At 36.3% G+C, this 17,933-nt stretch overlaps 1 protein-coding gene across 2 annotated transcripts in view; it reads left to right on the top strand.

Moving 5' to 3' along the window:
• Positions 1 to 17,933, top strand: part of LNPK (lunapark, ER junction formation factor) — an 84,278-nt gene that overhangs the window by 42,998 nt on the left and 23,347 nt on the right. For both annotated transcript variants that reach the window (XM_081241779.1, XM_081241780.1), the window contains exon 9: positions 14,801 to 15,013. In XM_081241779.1, the coding sequence (XP_081097905.1) occupies positions 14,801 to 15,013 (213 nt within the window). The remainder of the gene's footprint in view (positions 1 to 14,800; positions 15,014 to 17,933) is intronic.

Raw genomic sequence — 17,933 nt, forward strand, 5'->3', positions numbered from 1 at the left:
CTCTGGGCTTTCTATCCTGTTCCATTGGTCTATATTTCTGTTTTTGTGCCAGTACCGTATTATCTTTTTTTTTTTTTTTTTTTTGCGGTTCACGGGCCTCTCACTGTTGTGGCCTCTCCCGTTGCGGAGCACAGGCTCTGGACACACAGGCTCAGTGGCCATGGCTCACGAGCCCAGCCGCTCCGCGGCATGTGGGATATTCCCGGACCGGGGCACAAACCCATGTCCCTTGCATCGGCAGACGGACTCTCAACCACTGTGCCACCGGGGAAGGCCCCGTATTATCTTGATTACTGTAGCTTTGTAGTATAGTCTGAAGTCTGGAAGCCTGATTCCTCCAGCTCCGTTTTTTTCCCTTAAGACTGCTTTGGCTATTCGGGGTCTTTTGTTTCTCCATACAAATTTTAAGATTTTTTGTTCTAGTTCCGTAAAAAATGCCATTGGTAATTTAATAGGGATTGCATCGAATCTGTAGATTGCTTTGGGTAGTAGAGTCATTTTCACAGTATTGATTCTTCCAATCCAAGAACATGTACATCTCTCCATCTGTTTGTTTCATCTTTAATTTCTTTCATCATTGTCTCATAGTTTTCTGCATACAGGTCTTTGTCTCCCTAGGTAGGTTTATTCCTAGATATTTTATTCTTTTTGGTGCAATGGTAAATGGGAGTGTTTCCATAATTTCCCTTTCAGATTTTTCATCATTAGTGTATAGGAATGCAAGAGATTTCTGTGCATTAATTTTGTATCCTGCAACTTTACCAAATTCATTGATTAGCTCTAGTAGTTTTCTGGTGGCATCTTTATGATTCTCTAGGTATAGTAGCATGTCATCTGCAAAGAGTGACAGTGTTACTTCTTCTTTTCCAATTTGTATTCCTTTTATTTATTTTTGTTCTCTGATTGCCATGGCTAGGACTTCCAAAACTCAACAGTGGTGAGAGTGAACATTCTTGTCTTGTTCCTGATCTTAGAGGAAATGCTTTCAGTTTTTCACCATCGAGAATGATGTTTGCTGTGAGTTTGTCATATATGGCCTTTATTATGTTGAGGTAAGTTCCCTCTGTGCCCACTTTCTGGAGAGTTTTTTATCATAAATGGGTGTTGAATTTTGTCAAAAGCTTTTTCTGCATCTGTTGAGATGATCTCTGGTGTTAATGAGGTGTTAAAGTTTTTCTTCTTCAGTTTGTTAATATGGTGTATCACATTGATTGATTTGCGTATATTGAAGAATCCTTGCATCCCTGGGATAAATCCCACTTGATCATGGTGTATGAGCCTTTTAATGTGTTGTTGGATTCTGTTTGCTAGTCTTTTGTTGAGGATTTTTGCATCAGTGTTCATCAGTGATATTGGTCTGTAATTTTCTTTTTTTGTAGTATCTTTCTCTGGTTTTGGTATCAGGGTGATGGTGGCCTCATAGAATGAGTTTGGGAGTGTTCCTTTGTCTGCAAATTTTTGGGAGAGTTTGAGAAGGATGGGTGTTAGCTCTTCTCTAAATGTTTGATAGAATTCACCTGTGAAGCCATCTGGTCCTGGACTTTTGTTTGTTGCAAGATTTTATATCACAGTTTCAATTTCATTACTTGTGATTGGTCTGTTCATATTTTCTATTTCTTCCTGGTTCAGTCTTGGAAGGTTATACCTTTCTAAGAATTTGTCTTTCTTCCAGGTTGTCCATTTTATTGGCATAGAGTTGCTTGTAGTAGTCTCTTAGGATGCTTTGTATTTCTGCGGTGTCTGTTGTAACTTTATTTTCATTTCTAATTTTTTTGATTTGAGTCCTCTCTTTCTCGTGATGAGTCTGGCTAATGGCTTATCAATTTTGTTTATCTTTGCAAAGAACCAGCTTTTAGTTTTATTGATATTTACTATTGTTTTCTTTGTTTCTATTTTATTTATTTCTGCTTTGTTATGATTTCTTCCCTTCTACTAAGTTTGGGTTTTGTTTGTTCTTCTTTCTCTAGTTACTTTAGGTGTAAGGTTAGATTGTTTATTTGAAATATTTTTTGTTTCTTGAGGTAAGATTGTATTGCTATAAACTTCCATCTTAGAACTGTTTTTGCTGCATCCCATAGGTTTTGGGTCATAGTTTTTCCATTGTCATTTGTCTCTAGGTATTTTTTGATTTCCTCTCTGATTTCTTCAGTGATCTCTTGGTTATTTAGTAACATATTGTTTAGCCTCCATGTGTTAGTGTTTTTTACGTTTTTTTCCCTGTAACTGATTTCTAATCTCATAGCATTGTGATCAGAAAAGATGCTTAATATGATTTCAGTTTTCTTAAATTTACCGAGGCTTAGTTTGTGACCCAAGATGTGATCTGTCCTGGAGAATGTTGCATGCGTACTTGAGATGAAGTGTAATCTGCTGTTTTTGGATGGAATGTCATATAAATATCAATTAAATCTATCTGGTCTATTGTGTCATTTAAAGCTTGTGTTTCCTTAGTAATTTTCTGTCTGGATGATCTTTCCTCTGGTGTTAATGAGGTGTTAAAGTCCCCCACTATTATTGTGTTACTGTCGATTTCCTCTTTTATAGCTGTTAGCATTTGCCTTATGTATTGAGGTGCTCCTATGTTGGGTGCATATATATTTATAATTGTTATATCTTCTTCTTGGATTGATCCCTTGATCATTATGTAGTGTCCTTCCTTGTCTCTTGTAACATTTTTAATTTAAAGTCTATTTTATCTGATATGAGTATCGCTACTCCAGCTTTCTTTCAGTTTCCATTTGCATGGAATATCTTTTTCCATCCCCTCACTTTCAGTCTGTATGTGTCTCTAGGTCTGAAGTGGGTCTCTTGTAGACAGCATATATGTGGGTCTCGTTTTTGAATCCATTCAGTGAGCCTGTGCCTTTTGGTTGGAGCATTTAATCCATTCACATTTAAGGTAATTATTGATATGTATGTTCCTATGACCATTTTCTTAATTTTTTGGGGTTTGGTTTTGTAGGTCCTTTTCTTCTCTTGTGTTTCCCACTTAGAGAAGTTCCTTTAGCATTTATTGTAGAGCTGGTTTGGTGGTGCTGAATTCTCTTAGCTTTTGCTAGTCTGTAAAGCTTTTTATTTCTCCATCGAATCTGAATGAGATCCTTGCAGGGTAGAGTAATCTGGTTGTAGGTTCTTCCCTTTCATCACTTTATATATGTCATGCCACTCCTTTCTGGCTTGTAGAGTTTCCGCTGAGAAATTAACTGTTAACCTTATGGGAGTTCCCTTGTATCTTATTTGTTGCTATTCCCTTGTTGCTTTCAATAATTTTTCTTTGTCTTTAATTTTTGCCAATTTGATTACTATGTGTCTTGGTGTGTGTCTCCTTGGGTTTATCCTATATGGCACTCTCTGCACTTCCTGGACTTGGGTGGCTATTTCCTTTCCCATGTTAGGGAAGTTTTCGACTATAATCTCTTCAAATATTTTCTCACGTCCTTTCTCTCTCTCTTCTCCTTCTGAGACCCCCATAATGCGAATGTTGCTGCATTTAATGTTGTCTCAGAAGTCTCTTAGGCTGTCTTCATTCCTTTTTATTCTTTTTTCTTTATTCTGTTCTGCAGCAGTGAATTCTACCATTCTGTCTTCCAGGTCATTTATCTGTTCTTCTGCCTCAGTTATTCTGCTATTGATTCCTTCTAGTGTATTTTTCATTTCAGTTATTGTATTTTTCATCTCTGTTTGTTTGTTCTTTAAGTCTTCTAGGTCTTTGTTAAACATTTCTTGCATCTTCTGAGTCTTTTCCTCCATTCTTTTTTGAGGTCCTGGATCATCTTCACTATCATTATTCTGAATTCTTTTTCTGGAAGGTTGCCTATCTCCACTTCATTTAGTTGTTTTTCTGGGGTTTTATCTTGTTCCTTCATCTGGTACATAGCCCTCTGCCTTTTCATCTTGTCTGTCTTTCTGTGAATGTGGTTTTTGTTCCACAGACTGCAGGATTGTAGTTCTTCTTGCTTCTGCTGTCTGTCCTCTCCTAATCTCTTTATTTTTAAACCAGGACTTTTCCAGTCTATAACACCCTGCTAGTGTTGGAGTGTCTCCTGCAGAGGCAGGAGGTGGCAGGAGGACAAGGACACTGGCAGCAGCCTGGATGCTTTTATTTCTTTTTCTTGTCTGCTTGCTGTGGCTAGGACTTCCAGTACATTTTGAATAAACGTGATCAGAGTGGGTATTTTTGTCTTATTCCTGATCTTAGAGGCAAAGCTTTCAGCTTTCTCTGTTGAGTCTGAGCTCTGGATTTGTCATATATGGAATTTATTATGTTGAGGTATGTTCCCACTATACCCACTTTGTTGAGAGTTTTTATCATAAATGGATATTGGGTTTTGTCAAATGCTTTTTCTACATGTATTGAGATAATCAGGATTTTTATCTTTTGTCTTGTTAATGTGGTTTGTCAAATTAATTGATTTGTGGATATTGAACCATCCTTGCATCCTTGGTTTAAGCCCCACTTGATTGTGGTTTATGCTCTTTCTAATGTATTGTTCAATTTGGTTGCTAGTATTCTTTTTTTAATTAATTATTTTTTGACCACATTGGTCTTTGTTGCTGTGTGCAGGCTTTCTCTAGTTGCGTTGAGTGGGGGCTACTCTTCATTGTGGTGCATGGGCTTCTCATTACAGTGGCTTCTCTTGTTGCAGAGCACGGGCTCTAGGCGCGTGGGCTTCAGTAGTTGTGGCGCATGGGCCAGTAGTTGTGGCTCGTGGGCTCTGGAGCGCAGGCTCAGTAGTTGTGGCGCATGGGCTTAGTTGCTCCGCGGCATGTGGGAGCGACCTTCCCGGACCAGGGATTGAACCTGTGTCCCCTGCATTAGTGGGCGGATTCTTAACCACTGCACCACCAGGGAAGTCCTGGTCTTGATTTTTTGATCCATTCAGCCATCCATTGTCTTTTGATTAGAGCACTTTGTCCATTTACATTTAAAGTAATTATTGATAGGTATGTACTTATTGCCATTCTGTTTATTGTTTTCTGGTTGTTTTTGTAGTTCTTCTTTGTTTCTTTCTTGTTCTCTTGCTTTCTTCCCTTGTGATTTGATAAATATCTTTAATGTTATGTTTGGGTTCCTTTGTTTTGTGTGTGTGTTTTTGTTTTAGGTACCATGAGGTTCATATATAATGACCTATGTATATAGCTGTCTGTTTTAAGTTGATGATCTTGTTTTACGTTCAAACACTTTCTAAAAGCCCTACATTTTTAGCCCCCATCATGTTTTATGTTTTGAATTTACATCCTTTTATTTTGTGTATCCCTTAACTACATAGATATAGATGATTTTACTACTTTTGCCTTTCATCATTTCTACTAGCTTTATAAGTGATTGAGCCACTACTTTCACTATATGTTTGTCTTCAGTGGTGAGATTGTTCCTTCAGAATTTTCTTATTTCTAGTTGTGGCTTTTTGTTTTCCACTTAGAGAAGTCCCTTTAACATTTCTCATAAGGTTGGTTTAGTGGTGATGAACTCCTCTAGCTTTTGCTGTGTATAAAACTCTACCTCTCCTTCAATTCTGAATGATAACCTTGCTGGGTAGAGTGTTCTTGGTTGTTTCTTTTTTTCTCCAGTACTTTAAATATATTGTGCCACTCCCTTCTGGCCTGCAAAGGTTCTGCTGAAAAGTCAGCTCATAGTCTTATGGGGGCTCTCTTATGTATAATGAGTTGTTTTTCTCTGCTGCTTTTAAGATTCTCTCATTATCTTTCTCTTTTGACATTTTAAGTATAATGTGTCTTGGTGTGGACCTCCTTGGGTTCATCTTGTTTGGGACTGTCTGTGCTTCCAGGACCTGGATGTCTTTTTCCTTCCTCACACTGGGGAAGTTTTCAGCTATTCTTTCTTCAGATAACTTCTCTGCCCCTTTCTCTCTCTCTCTTCCTTCTGGAATTCATGTAATGTGAATGTTAGTATGCTTGATGTTGTCCCAGAGGTCCCTTAAATTATTCTCATTTTTCTGAGTTCTGTTTCTTTTTTCTGTTCAGTTTGGGTGATTTCCACTACTCTGTCTTTCAGATCACTAGTCTATTCTTCTGTATCATCTAATCTTCCATTGATTCCCTCTAGTGTGTTTTTCATCTCAGTTATTGTATTCTTCAGCTCTGATTTTTTAAAGTATTTTCTTACTCTGCTGAAGTTTTCACTGTGGTCATCCATTCCTCTCCTGAGTTTCGTGAGCATCTTTATGATCATTACCTTGAACTCTTTATCAGATAGATTGTTTATCTCCATTTCATTTAGTTTCTGAGATTGGTCTTGTTCTTTCATTTGCAACATACTTCTCTGTCTTCTCACTTTGCCTCATTCTCTGTGTTTATTTCTTTGTATTAGGTAGGCCCGTTGCATTTCCTGATCTTGAAGAAGTGGTCTTAAGTAGGTGGTGTCCTGTGGGGCTCAGGCACTTGCTCTCTTCTGTCCACCAGAGCCAGATGCTTCAGGGGTGTATCCTATGTGGGCTGTGTGTGCCTTTCTGTTGTTGCGGGGCTAACTGCCGTGGGTTTGCTGGTATGTGGGGCTGGCCCCTGGGCCCAGCTGGCTGAGAGGACCTGCTTTGTGCTATTACGGGGGATACATTGGTGGGCGGTGCAGGCCCCCCAGCACATCTGGCTGTGATGCTCAGTGACAGGCAACTGATGTGAGCACACTGGTAGGCGAGGCAGGCCCCTGGTGCTAATAGGCTCAAGGGAGGATTCCAGAGCGCGCCTGCCAGTTCTGGTGTCATCTAGGCAATGTGAGATCACATAAGTGGCTGCTGCCAACATCTCAGTCCCCAGGGGGAGTCCCAGCAGGAGGCTTTCTGGGATCGGCAAGTAGGTCTGACCCTGGCACCTTTCACACTGCTGCCTTTCTGCTTGAATTCAGATTGAGTGAGTTTTTGCCTGCACCCTTTAAGAGCAGTCTCAGTTTCCTACAGCCCTCTGGCTCTCCATAATGTGAACCCTGCTGGTTTTCAAAGTCAGACATTTTGGGGGCTCATCTTGGTGTGGGACCCCTGGGCTGGGGAGCCCAGTGTGCGGATTGGACTCCTCAGTCCTTGGGGAGGACCTCCTTTTTAAGGTCTTAATTGGTATATGGGAATAAATTTGACTTGTTTGTACTAATTTCTGATTTATTCAAATCAGAAATTTATTTATTTATTATAAAATTTATATTTATATTTATATTTATATATAAATATATATATTATATTTATATTTATATATTATATATATTATAAATATATTTATATTTATAATATTATATTTATATTTATATTTATAAAATTTATTTATTTGTTTTTTCCAGTAAATGTTTATTGAGTGTGTGCTGTCAGCCATTGTTTTACACCCTGAGGTCATAGTAGTAAAACAAAAGAGACAAAAAAATAAATCTCCCTTTGTGCATGTTGTGGGGGTAGACAATTTTATCTATCAGTTTATCTGTATAGTGTTAGATAGAGGAAAATGAAGAAAGGATGATGTATAGGGACTGTCTTGAGTGAGGGTGGGTTGAAGTGTTAAATAGGGTTGTCAGGGAAGGCCACATTGATAAGGTGACATTTGATTAAAGTCATGAAAGAGGTGAGGGAATGAGTCATGCAGATATCTAAGGGAAGTACATTCCAGACAGAAGGATCAGTAAGTGCAGAGATTGAGTAGAGAGCATGCCCAGATTACTCTAGAAATAGCGTGGAGGCCAATATGGCTGGACTGGATTGAACAATGGGGAGAATAGTAGGAGAGACAGTAAGAGAGGAAGCAGAGGATCATATCATGTGGGGTCTTGTAGAATGTAGACCACTGTAAGAACTTCAGTTTTCAGTTTTTAAAAAATTTTGTTTTTGTTTTGAGCAGAGGATTGACATGATTTAAATTATGTTTTGAAAGGAAGGTGACTGTTGAGGCTGCAAAGGAAGCAAAGGTAGAAGCAGGGAAAGTACTTAGGAAGCTCTTGCAGTTATCTAGGAAAGCACTGATGGTGGCTTGAACCTTTGTTTAGTAACATAAGAGGTGGTTTAAGATTCTGCATATATTTTAAAGTTGGAACCTAAAAAATTTCCTGATGGATTGGATATTGGGTCAGAGACAGAGGACTCAGAGGTGACCTTCAGTGTTTTGGCCTGAGTAACTGGGAAGATAGAGTTTCCATTTATTGAGATGGTAGAAATTACAAGAGGGGCACTTTTTGGATGGGGTTTCAGGTGAGGTGGTGAAGAACAGGGTTTGATTTTGGATATGTATATTTGAGATTCCTGTTAGACAGATGTCCAAGTGGGGATTCTAAGGATGTAGTTGAATATGAGTCTGGCAAACAGGAATTATGTGGATTGGAGATATAAATTTGGGTGTCATCAGTATTTGGATGGTATCTATTAAAACCATGAAACCAGATGAGATTATCAAGGATATAAATGTGGAGAAAGAAGAGAAAAGGACCAAGGCCACCCTAGGGTACTCTAACATTAAGGTATTTGGAGTAATGAAGAAGAACCAGAAAAAGAAAGTGAGAAGAAGTGGTCAGTGAGATAGGAAATCCCAAGAGTGTGTGGTGTCCTGGACACTAATTGAAGTTTCTGGGTCATGGTCATCTGTGACACATACTGCTGCCAAGTAAGTTGAGGGTCGAAAATTGACCATAGGTTTTAGCAATGTTGAGGAACTTGGTGACCTTGAGAAGAATAGTTTTGGTAGAGGAATGGAGTAAAAGCCTGTTTAGAGTAGATTTAAGAAAGTAAGGGAGTAGGGAAGTTGTAGACAATGAGAAGAGGCAGTTCTTTTGAGTAAAGGGAATTGAAAAAATGGGTAGCTGGAGGGGGAAGCATTTTGTGTGTATGAGTGAGGATGATTATGAAAGAAATGATAGCATGTGCATGTTTATGTGCTACTGGGAACGGCCTAGAAGACATGGAATAATTGATGATGGAGAGAGTGGGGACAGTTGATGGAGAACCATCCATGAGGAGGCAAGAAGGGATGGGATTTAGTGTACAAGTGCATCTTGTACTAGTGAGATTAACAAAAGGGAAGTAAGTTATATCCTGCCACAGCTAACTTTGAAATCAAAAAGTATTGAAAAAAAGTTAATGGTTCTAGCAAATGGATTACAACTTCTTATTTAAGTAGGTTTTTAGAGTTTACTCACTTGTGTTCCATGGCAGATATGGAAGATTAAAGTAGAAGTCATGAATCTTTTTTGCTCTTGATAGTAAATGGAATGATACTTCATACTTTGCTGTTTTGGGGGATGTACATTTGATAAAGAAAATCTGTGAAAACATAAAATAGCAAATGCACTTTTTTGGGTGTTCTTACGTGTTATAGCTATACCATTGTAGTTATTTATTGTATTACAAACCACTCCAAAACTTAGTGGCTTAAAACAGCATTCATTTGTTTTGCTCATTAATTTACAATTTCGGCAGAGTTTGGTAGAAACATCTCATCTCTACCCCATGTGGGTTGGAGCTACCTGATTGGGGATGGAGGATCTACTACCAGGATGGCTTACTCACATGACTGACAAATTGGTGCTGACCACTGGTTCCTCTCCACATGGACCTCTCTAATGGAGCCACTTGGATTTGCTCCTAATGTGGTGCTGGGTTCTAAGAGCAAGCCACCCCAAAGACAGAAAGTAGTTTTGAAAGCTGGCACACCTATATTCTCTTGGTCAAACAGCAGTATTACAGATTCAAGGGAGGGGACATAGGCATTCTCCTCCCATTTGAATGGAGGTGACTCAAATAATTTTGGACTCTTTATTTTAAAACTGCTACATATACCTTAATACAGGTAACAAAGGCATTTCTATCCCCATCCATTTTTCTGTGTTCATCTTAAATGCCAACATTACCATGAAACCTTTCTTCATCCCGTCACTGATTTTAATATCCCCCTTCCTGAACCCTTCATGGTACTTTGTTGTTTCCTTTTTTTGTGGCACTTACCTTGCATTAGTGTATGTTATAATTTTGTGTTATCTTTGCTTGCCACCTTTATATTGCAACTCTGAATTCCATTCAGTAGTGCTTTACTCATAGTGGTTGCTTAATAAGTGTGTTGTCAAGAGAAATAAAAGGAAACTTTTTTAAAGGATTCATAGATTTTGTTTAAATGTTGTAAAAAAGTGATTAACCAAATGAGACCTTGGTGAACTGCAAGGTGCAGGTTGTTTAAAATTGAGAGAGGTAGGAGACAAACTAGAGTAGAAATAAATCATCAAGGTGATGAAGAAAAATGTTTCAATAAATTAAGAGTACATTTTGCTTAATAGTTCTTTAAAAAACAGAGCAACAAAAAAGTAAACTCAACTAAAGGCTGGCAAGTGGTATATATTATTAGAAAATTTTCTGCTTGAAGATAGCTTTTGTATGGTCTCCTGAAATTAGGCTGAAATTCTCAATGTAGCAGGCAATAAAAATTCAGTTGATTAACAGTCTTATTCCATGTACAGCCTTACTTATTCTTGCATGTAACATAACATATTTATATTTTCTGGGGATGAGGACATGGATGTGTTTGGGAGGCCTTTATTCTGCCTACTATACCACGTAAGTTGGGTAATAGGCAGTTGGAAGTTCGTTATTAAAGTGCAGGAGGAACATAAATTTGTTTCATAGACTTTATTAAGCTCATACTCTGTGCCAGTACCTTGCCACATCCTGGGGCTATAAAGATGCAGTTACTGCCTATTAGCTCTTGGCTAAAAAAGTTATGCACATGTAAATAATCTTAACATACCAAGGACCACGGTGAAGGTCATCACGAATCACAGTGCATATGTTTTAATAACAATTTGCTTTGAGAACATGGTGGGAAAGGACTCTTCAGGTCTACTCTAAGATACCAAGAAGAGACCTTGGTACCTTGAGGGACTGCAAATAGTGCCATATGCCTGAAAAAGGGAGGTAGGGTTTATGTGAGGGAGGGATAATTATGAAGGATTTTGTATGCAGCATTACAGAGTTTGGGACTTTATCTTATATGCAACATGGGAACCACTGGAGGCTTTGCATTTTAGAAAGAACAGCTTTTGTTTGTTTGGTTTTGGTTTTTTCTTTTTTGTAACATGGAGAATGGATTGGAGAGAGCAAGGCTGAACACATGGAAATCAATTAGGATACCAACTAATATAGGTAAGAGATAAGGGCCTACACTAGATAGATTATTGCAAAGAAGTTGAAAACAGAAGACATTTAAGAGATAATTCAGATTTAAGAATAGATTGATAGGACTTGATGGCTATTAGATTTGGAAAGTGTGGAGTCGAAGGAAGAGTAAAGATTTTTAGCTTGAGCAACTGGTTAGATGTTAGTGTTATAAGCAAGATAAGGAACATAAGAATCAGAGTAGTAGGTTTGTGTTGAAGATACAACACAGCTTTTGGATCTGTTGAATGGGAGTTAAATCCAGGTGATATGGTTTATAGGTAGTTAGTTATTTCAAATGGAGCTTAGAAAAAAGTTGAAGTTATAGATACAGATTAGGAGTCATTGGGAAGCATAGGTGATATTTATTGAAACCATGGGATCGAGTGAAATTGCCCAGGGAGAGAAAATAGTGTAAGAGGACCTATAAGAACAGCTGTCCCCAACCTTTTTGGCACCAGGGACAGGTTTAGTGGAAGACAATTTTTCCACAGACCGGGGTGGGATAGGGGGTCGGGGTATGGTTCAGGCGGTAATGCAAGCGATGGGGAACGGCAGATGAAGCTTCACTCGCTCGCCCGCCACTCACCTCCTGCTGCGCGGCCCAGTTCCTAACAGGCCGTGGACCGATACTGGTCTGCGACCCTGTGTTTGGGGACCCCTGTATAAGAACATTAACATTTAAGTGTAGATGGAGAAAGAGGAGCCCAGGAAAAAGAAGAAATGATCAAAGTTAAGAGCAGAACTAAACTGGCATCTAGAAAGCTCAAGTGTAAGTAGGGATGATATCCGTTGTCATATTCTGCAAAGGGTCAAGTAAGTAGAAGACAGATGAGGCCCTTGTTCTTTGTAACAACCATGGAGGTAAGTATTCTCATTATGTGAGGAAGCTGAACTGAGAGATGTCAACTTGGAAAAGGCTGCATGCACATCTAATAAACAGGGTGGAGCTAAAATTTAAATCAAGACAGTTTGATTTCAGAATCTCTGCTTTTAACAACTATCTTATTATTTTAAACTTTGTTTTCTTCCTTTTGTTTATCATAAAATAGTAGTTTTTAATCTCATTTTGAGTCTGCTTCATTTTGAATTTAAAATTATAGACATGTTCTCATACTTGGTATGATTTTTATTGAATAGTTGATTGATCATTGATAAAGATGTTAAAACATCCTCTGGCCAAGAGGTGGCTTTATGGGACAGTCCTTATACTTAACCCGACTGACGTAGAATGCTTGGTAAATCTTTTTGGGGGATGGTATTTTACCCTTAAATGTGGGAAATGTTCAATATAACCGATATGACTTTGTTGAGTAGTAGAAACTTTTTAAGAGAATTATAATACAAAGCATTTGTAAGTGCCATGTAGCTAAAAGTAGATAAATCTTAGATATTTTAAATTGAGACTACCAGAATATTCCATAACACTTTACCAAATATAGATTTGGTATTGTATTGCTAGCTGTTTTCAACCATTGTCATGGTAACTCTTTGTTACCTGCTTTTCCTTTGTAAACATTGAAACTTTTTCTCCCTTTCCTGACTCTTCTGTATCAGTTTTCCCTTTTGTCTGCCTAATTTTAGATTTAGAAATTATTAAGCCACATCTCTTTTATGGAATGCTAGATATGGTGTTCTTTGTTAAATAGTTATAGACCTTACCTTTCAGTAGCATATGAGTGATGTTAAAAAATAGAGTGCCTTAGTTAATTTTCACTGGGTAAATGCACGCTCAGAGGATGCAGTCTCAAGTCTTTGTTCAAGAAGTGAAAGGATAATAGTAACTTTTAAGGTAGTCTAATAAATGTTAAGCATTTATTTATCTGCAAGAAAAATGTAATTTTTGAGTTATGTTTTACCTAAAAATCTGCTAAAGAAATGATTTACAATATTTGATGCCTTGTTTTTTAAAATTAATTCCAGTGACCAGATCTTTATATGACTTAATTGATCTCAGTACCTTTTGCAGCATTTAATGGCTTTGCTAATGTGTAACCATCTTTTAAGGTGTTCCTTGTGAATAAAAGATAATTAAGTGACCAGCTAATTTGCAGGAGTTATTAAGATACACTTAGTCTAGGTAAAATCTGAAGTTTTCTATAAACTGTAAGGAAAATAGCCAAATGTAAGGGCAGTTCCATTTATATAATGATGACATGCTTGTAATTTATTATTGCAGTGGCTAGGTTAGAGATTAAATTAAGAACCAATGGAAAATTAGTTGGTCCCACTAATTACAGATAAATGGTGATTTGAAATACTTAGCTGTATGAAAACACTGTCATCTGAAATATGTATTTAGTAAATGTGAGCTATCAACTTACAGATATTATCTTATTTAATTCTCATAACAATTCCGAGTTAGGATATTATTATCCTAATTTTACAGATAAAGAGACAGAGACTTAGTGAAGTTAGCCCACCTGTCGTCTTGTAGCTGCAGCCAGGATTCTAACCAAACCTTTTTGACCGCAGGGCCCATGTTCTTAACTAGTAGACTAGATTATAGTAAACTGAAATCTGATGCTCAAGCTGTACTTTTGATTGCAATGAACTTTTCATGAAAATCTTTAACTGTCAAATAGAGTCCAAATCTAAACTGTTTTGCTTCTGGAAATACGCGTTTTTTACCAGTCATGCCAATTAAAATTTAACTTCTTTAATTTTAGCCTACAGTTTCAGGATTTGTGATAATTTAAGGTGATATGTAGAATTAAAAAGCTAGAAGTGCATCTTTATTTGAGATCTTACCATCGACATTCAAGTAAGATATTGGTGGGTATGGGGAACGAAAGGATTGAATTTTATGTTATCGAGTAGGCAGGGGATCATGAAACTTTCTGTAAAGCACTGGATAGTAAATATAGTAAATGGCTTTGAGAGCCATATGGTCTCTGTCATAACTACTCTTCTAAAGTAGCCATAGACAGTATGTAAACAACAGCATTATTGTGTTTCAAAAAGAGGCAGCAGCCTGGATTTGGCACATCTGCCCACTTCTTGTAATTTTTGCAAGAAAAAGATAAGATTTGTTTATGATAATATATTGTTTATGCAGAGTGGAAGTTTTCCTTTGTAAACTGTATTGGCAAAAAAAGTTTGCCCAGAAAGATAGCAGTAGTATAAAGGAGAATGGGAAGCTAATGGTACCTAATAGTAAAGAATACTTTTACAGCATTTCTATGACTACTTTGATTAATTACTTCATAAATACTTGATAATTACAGAATATACTTATTTACTCATTTCTTAGCATTACCATTTTTTTATCTTGAAAAAACAATTCTACAGTTTTCACTGGCATTTTCACTATTTCTGATAAACTTTCTTTATCATAACTTGGGAAGGATTGTTGTAAAAAGATACGATGCATAACTGGGTGATGATTTTATTTTATTTGAATTTATTTTGAAAAATAATATCAGCAGGTAGACTTAGATCAAGGCTTGTTGTGTACATATATACATGTAGTTGAATTGTAGGTTCAGAAGTGGAGTACTCTACAGTCAGCTTTCAGTGTCACATTTTATAGATTTCTTATTACAAGTAGTTTTGACCCTACAGATGCTTTCTAGTGCCACAAAACATTATTAAATGTAAGTCATTTGTGATATTGACTAATGGTGGTATGTTGGATGTTGAACCTAATATATACTTTTTATTCTTATTCTTAGAGATTCGTCAGCGACCTGCAGCTCAAAGAAACCTTTCTCCAGCACCAGCAGGCTCTAGCCAGGGCTCTCCCCCAAAAGTTCCAGTATCTCCTGGACCACCAAAGGACACTTCGGCCCCTGGTGGACCCCCAGAAAGAACTGTTATTCCAGCCCTATCGTCAAATGTGTTACCAAGACGTTTTGGATCCCCTGCTACTTCAGTGCCTGGAATGGGTAAACAGAGCACTTAATGTTATTTACAGTTTCTATTGTTTTCTCTGGTTACCAATAAAACGGACCATTTTCAGACAGTATGGAAATGGCATTTCATTTGGAAATAGCAGAGCAGTTATCTGATTAAGCAGGAGTTCCATATTCAATTAGCCATAACTCTTTACAGCTGGCACCTTGTGATACTGAAACCTATTTCTTGAGCTCATTTAACTGTTATGGCTTCTTTGTTTAAATGGCAATAAAACTTTGTAGTATTCTGTAGTCAACAGTATAGCATATCTTTTTATATTCAGCTTTAGAATGGTCCCAGATTTATATAAAATGAGGATAGAAGAGAACATTTTTGGAATGTATTCATCCTTTTTGCTAGCCCCTTCATATATATTTTTAAATATGACAATTACTTAACATATTTCAGGAAGAATATTCATGTGTTGTGGTGTATAATACTATTAATGTTAGTGTGGGCTTGGTAGATTTTTCTTTTTTTAAGCCATAGAACCTTAGTATTTTCTGACAGATACTTTAACATAAAGTTCTATTGAATTAATAACATATTGCCTTTACTACTATTTCATTTCTTTGGATTCTCTTTTTTCAGTGCTGTAGATCTCTAGGGGAAGATCCCATTTTTGGAGTGTAATAGATAATATTACCCTGCAGCTTTCTTTTGGAGTGTGATTGGGACATGGAAGTCCACTACATCAGCAGATCACATTAGTTTATGTAGATTTCCATGTCTGATTATTGAATATAATAGTAAATTATCTTATTTTAGAATATTTAATTTTAATTTAGATTACTTTCATATTTCATGACTAATTACATATAATTTATAATGATTTTGAGGCTAGTTAGTAGTTGATATCAGGTATTCAGGGCACTTATGTAATAAAATCAATAAGCAATCTAAATGTTACTAATGCAGTAGACCTTTTTTCCTGCTTTTTCTTCAAAAAAAGCAGTATAAGATTTTAGAAAACTAGAAAACTATTAATTTATAAATGCATTAAGAAAGCTAGCTACAAATGAAATGAATACAAAACATAACTTTTAATTATTGGTTATTGAAAAAATACTTTTAAACTTGACATATAATGATCTCACTCAAGGCAGCCATATATTTTGTGAAGTTGAGTAAATTAAAGTGATTGAAAATTATTCATCTTTCAGTTGTTATCTAGTTGATCCAAGATACCCATATTTGTAAAGTTCTTAGTTGTTTAATGAAAGAACTTTTTTGTGAGAATGCATGAGTTATATACATTTGTGTAACTAGTTTTAAAGAAATAAAAGTTTAGCAATTTATATAAAATAATAAAAATTATATACTAGCACATGTAAGAACAGGATTATAGCAGGAGCAATGGCCTACCATTTCATGATCATGTAAATATAACATATTTTACTGAAGTTTTTAATTAGTTTCTGTGTAAAAGACTTTGTATTTAAGTTGTACATTGCCAAAAGTATGAATGAGTTAAGTGATTTCTTACAGAGAAGATTAATAATTCATATTTTCATTATGCCATATTTGTGGAAGAGAATCAATTTAATGTGTATTACCACAGGGCTCCCATATGTTTGGAAATTAATAACCAGCAGGTACTTGATAATTTGCCAAGCTGTGTAAAAATGACCAGTATTCCTACAATGATTGCTCTTGATGTTTTTATTAATTACTGTTACCCATAACAGCATGAATACAAAGATGTGTTATTTTAAAAGTTATTAGTATGCAAGGGAGTTAAGATAGTTTTATGAAATCTGTCGTTTTATTTATCCAGATTCCTTTCTGGACATTTTCAATTTAAACATGTAGAAGTAAAATACTCCAGCAAAAGTTAAGTTGGCTTAAATGCTTTCAAAATCTAATTTGGCATGTTTATTCAAGTTGAAAATTTGGTAATGAGGGATGACACTTAATGTCTACATTCAAGTTAATGTTTTGATGATAATGGTTGAATGTTGTTAGTACGACTATACCAATAACTGATGAAATCTGAAAAATGTACTTGATTTGTAATACTAAAAACTTATTCTAGAACCTAAATTTCATTTACTAGCTATAATTCTACATCATTTGCCTTTTTAAAGATGGTAACAACCTTTAGATTTGTGATTATTTACAAAGCAAATCTCTTTCTTATCTTTTAACATATTAATATCATATTGCTGCCCTAAAGCCATTTTTTAATGCTTTAAAGTTTTTGTCACAGTCATTTTGAAAACCTTTTATCCATGTATTGCAGGGTTTATTCCAACAAGACCGCATTTTGTTTCAAAGTCTTCTACGAGTCTCCCCGTACCTCCATTGCTGCCTATCTTACTCTTATCTGGCCTTGTTTTACAAAGGCAAACATCACATCTTATTTATTTTATTCTCTCACTTTCTTCTCAGTGCCTTCTGTGTAGTCTCTCAGTTCAGAGTATCTCCTGCACACAGTTCTGTTTCAGTTTCAGAGACTGTGGAGTTAACAACTCATAAAGTTTGAATGTGCAATTCTTTGTTTTTGTTGCTACTGTTTTTATATGATGTAATCATTAACTAAATTCTGGGTTATTCCTCCATTCCCCATTCTCCATTCATCTCCTCTGATACTGGCTAATTTATTACATGAACACAATGTATCTCTCTATTTATTTAGATCTTCTCTTGTTTCTCTCAACAATGTTTTGCAGTGTTCAGTATATAGGTTTTGCACCTTTTGGGGGTTAAACGTACATCTAATTTTTTCATGTTTTTATCCTATTTTAAATGATACTTTATCAACTATTTCCATTGTTCATTGCTAACATATATAGAAATAGAGTTGATTTTTGTATATTGATCTTGTATCCTGTAATATTGCTAAACTCACTTGTTAGTTCTGATAGCTTTTTTTTCTTATAGATTCCATAGTATTTTCTACTTAGGCTG

The sequence above is a fragment of the Mesoplodon bidens genome (assembly GCF_964165515.1).
Source record: "Mesoplodon bidens genome assembly, chromosome: 8".
NCBI lineage: Eukaryota > Metazoa > Chordata > Mammalia > Artiodactyla > Ziphiidae > Mesoplodon > Mesoplodon bidens.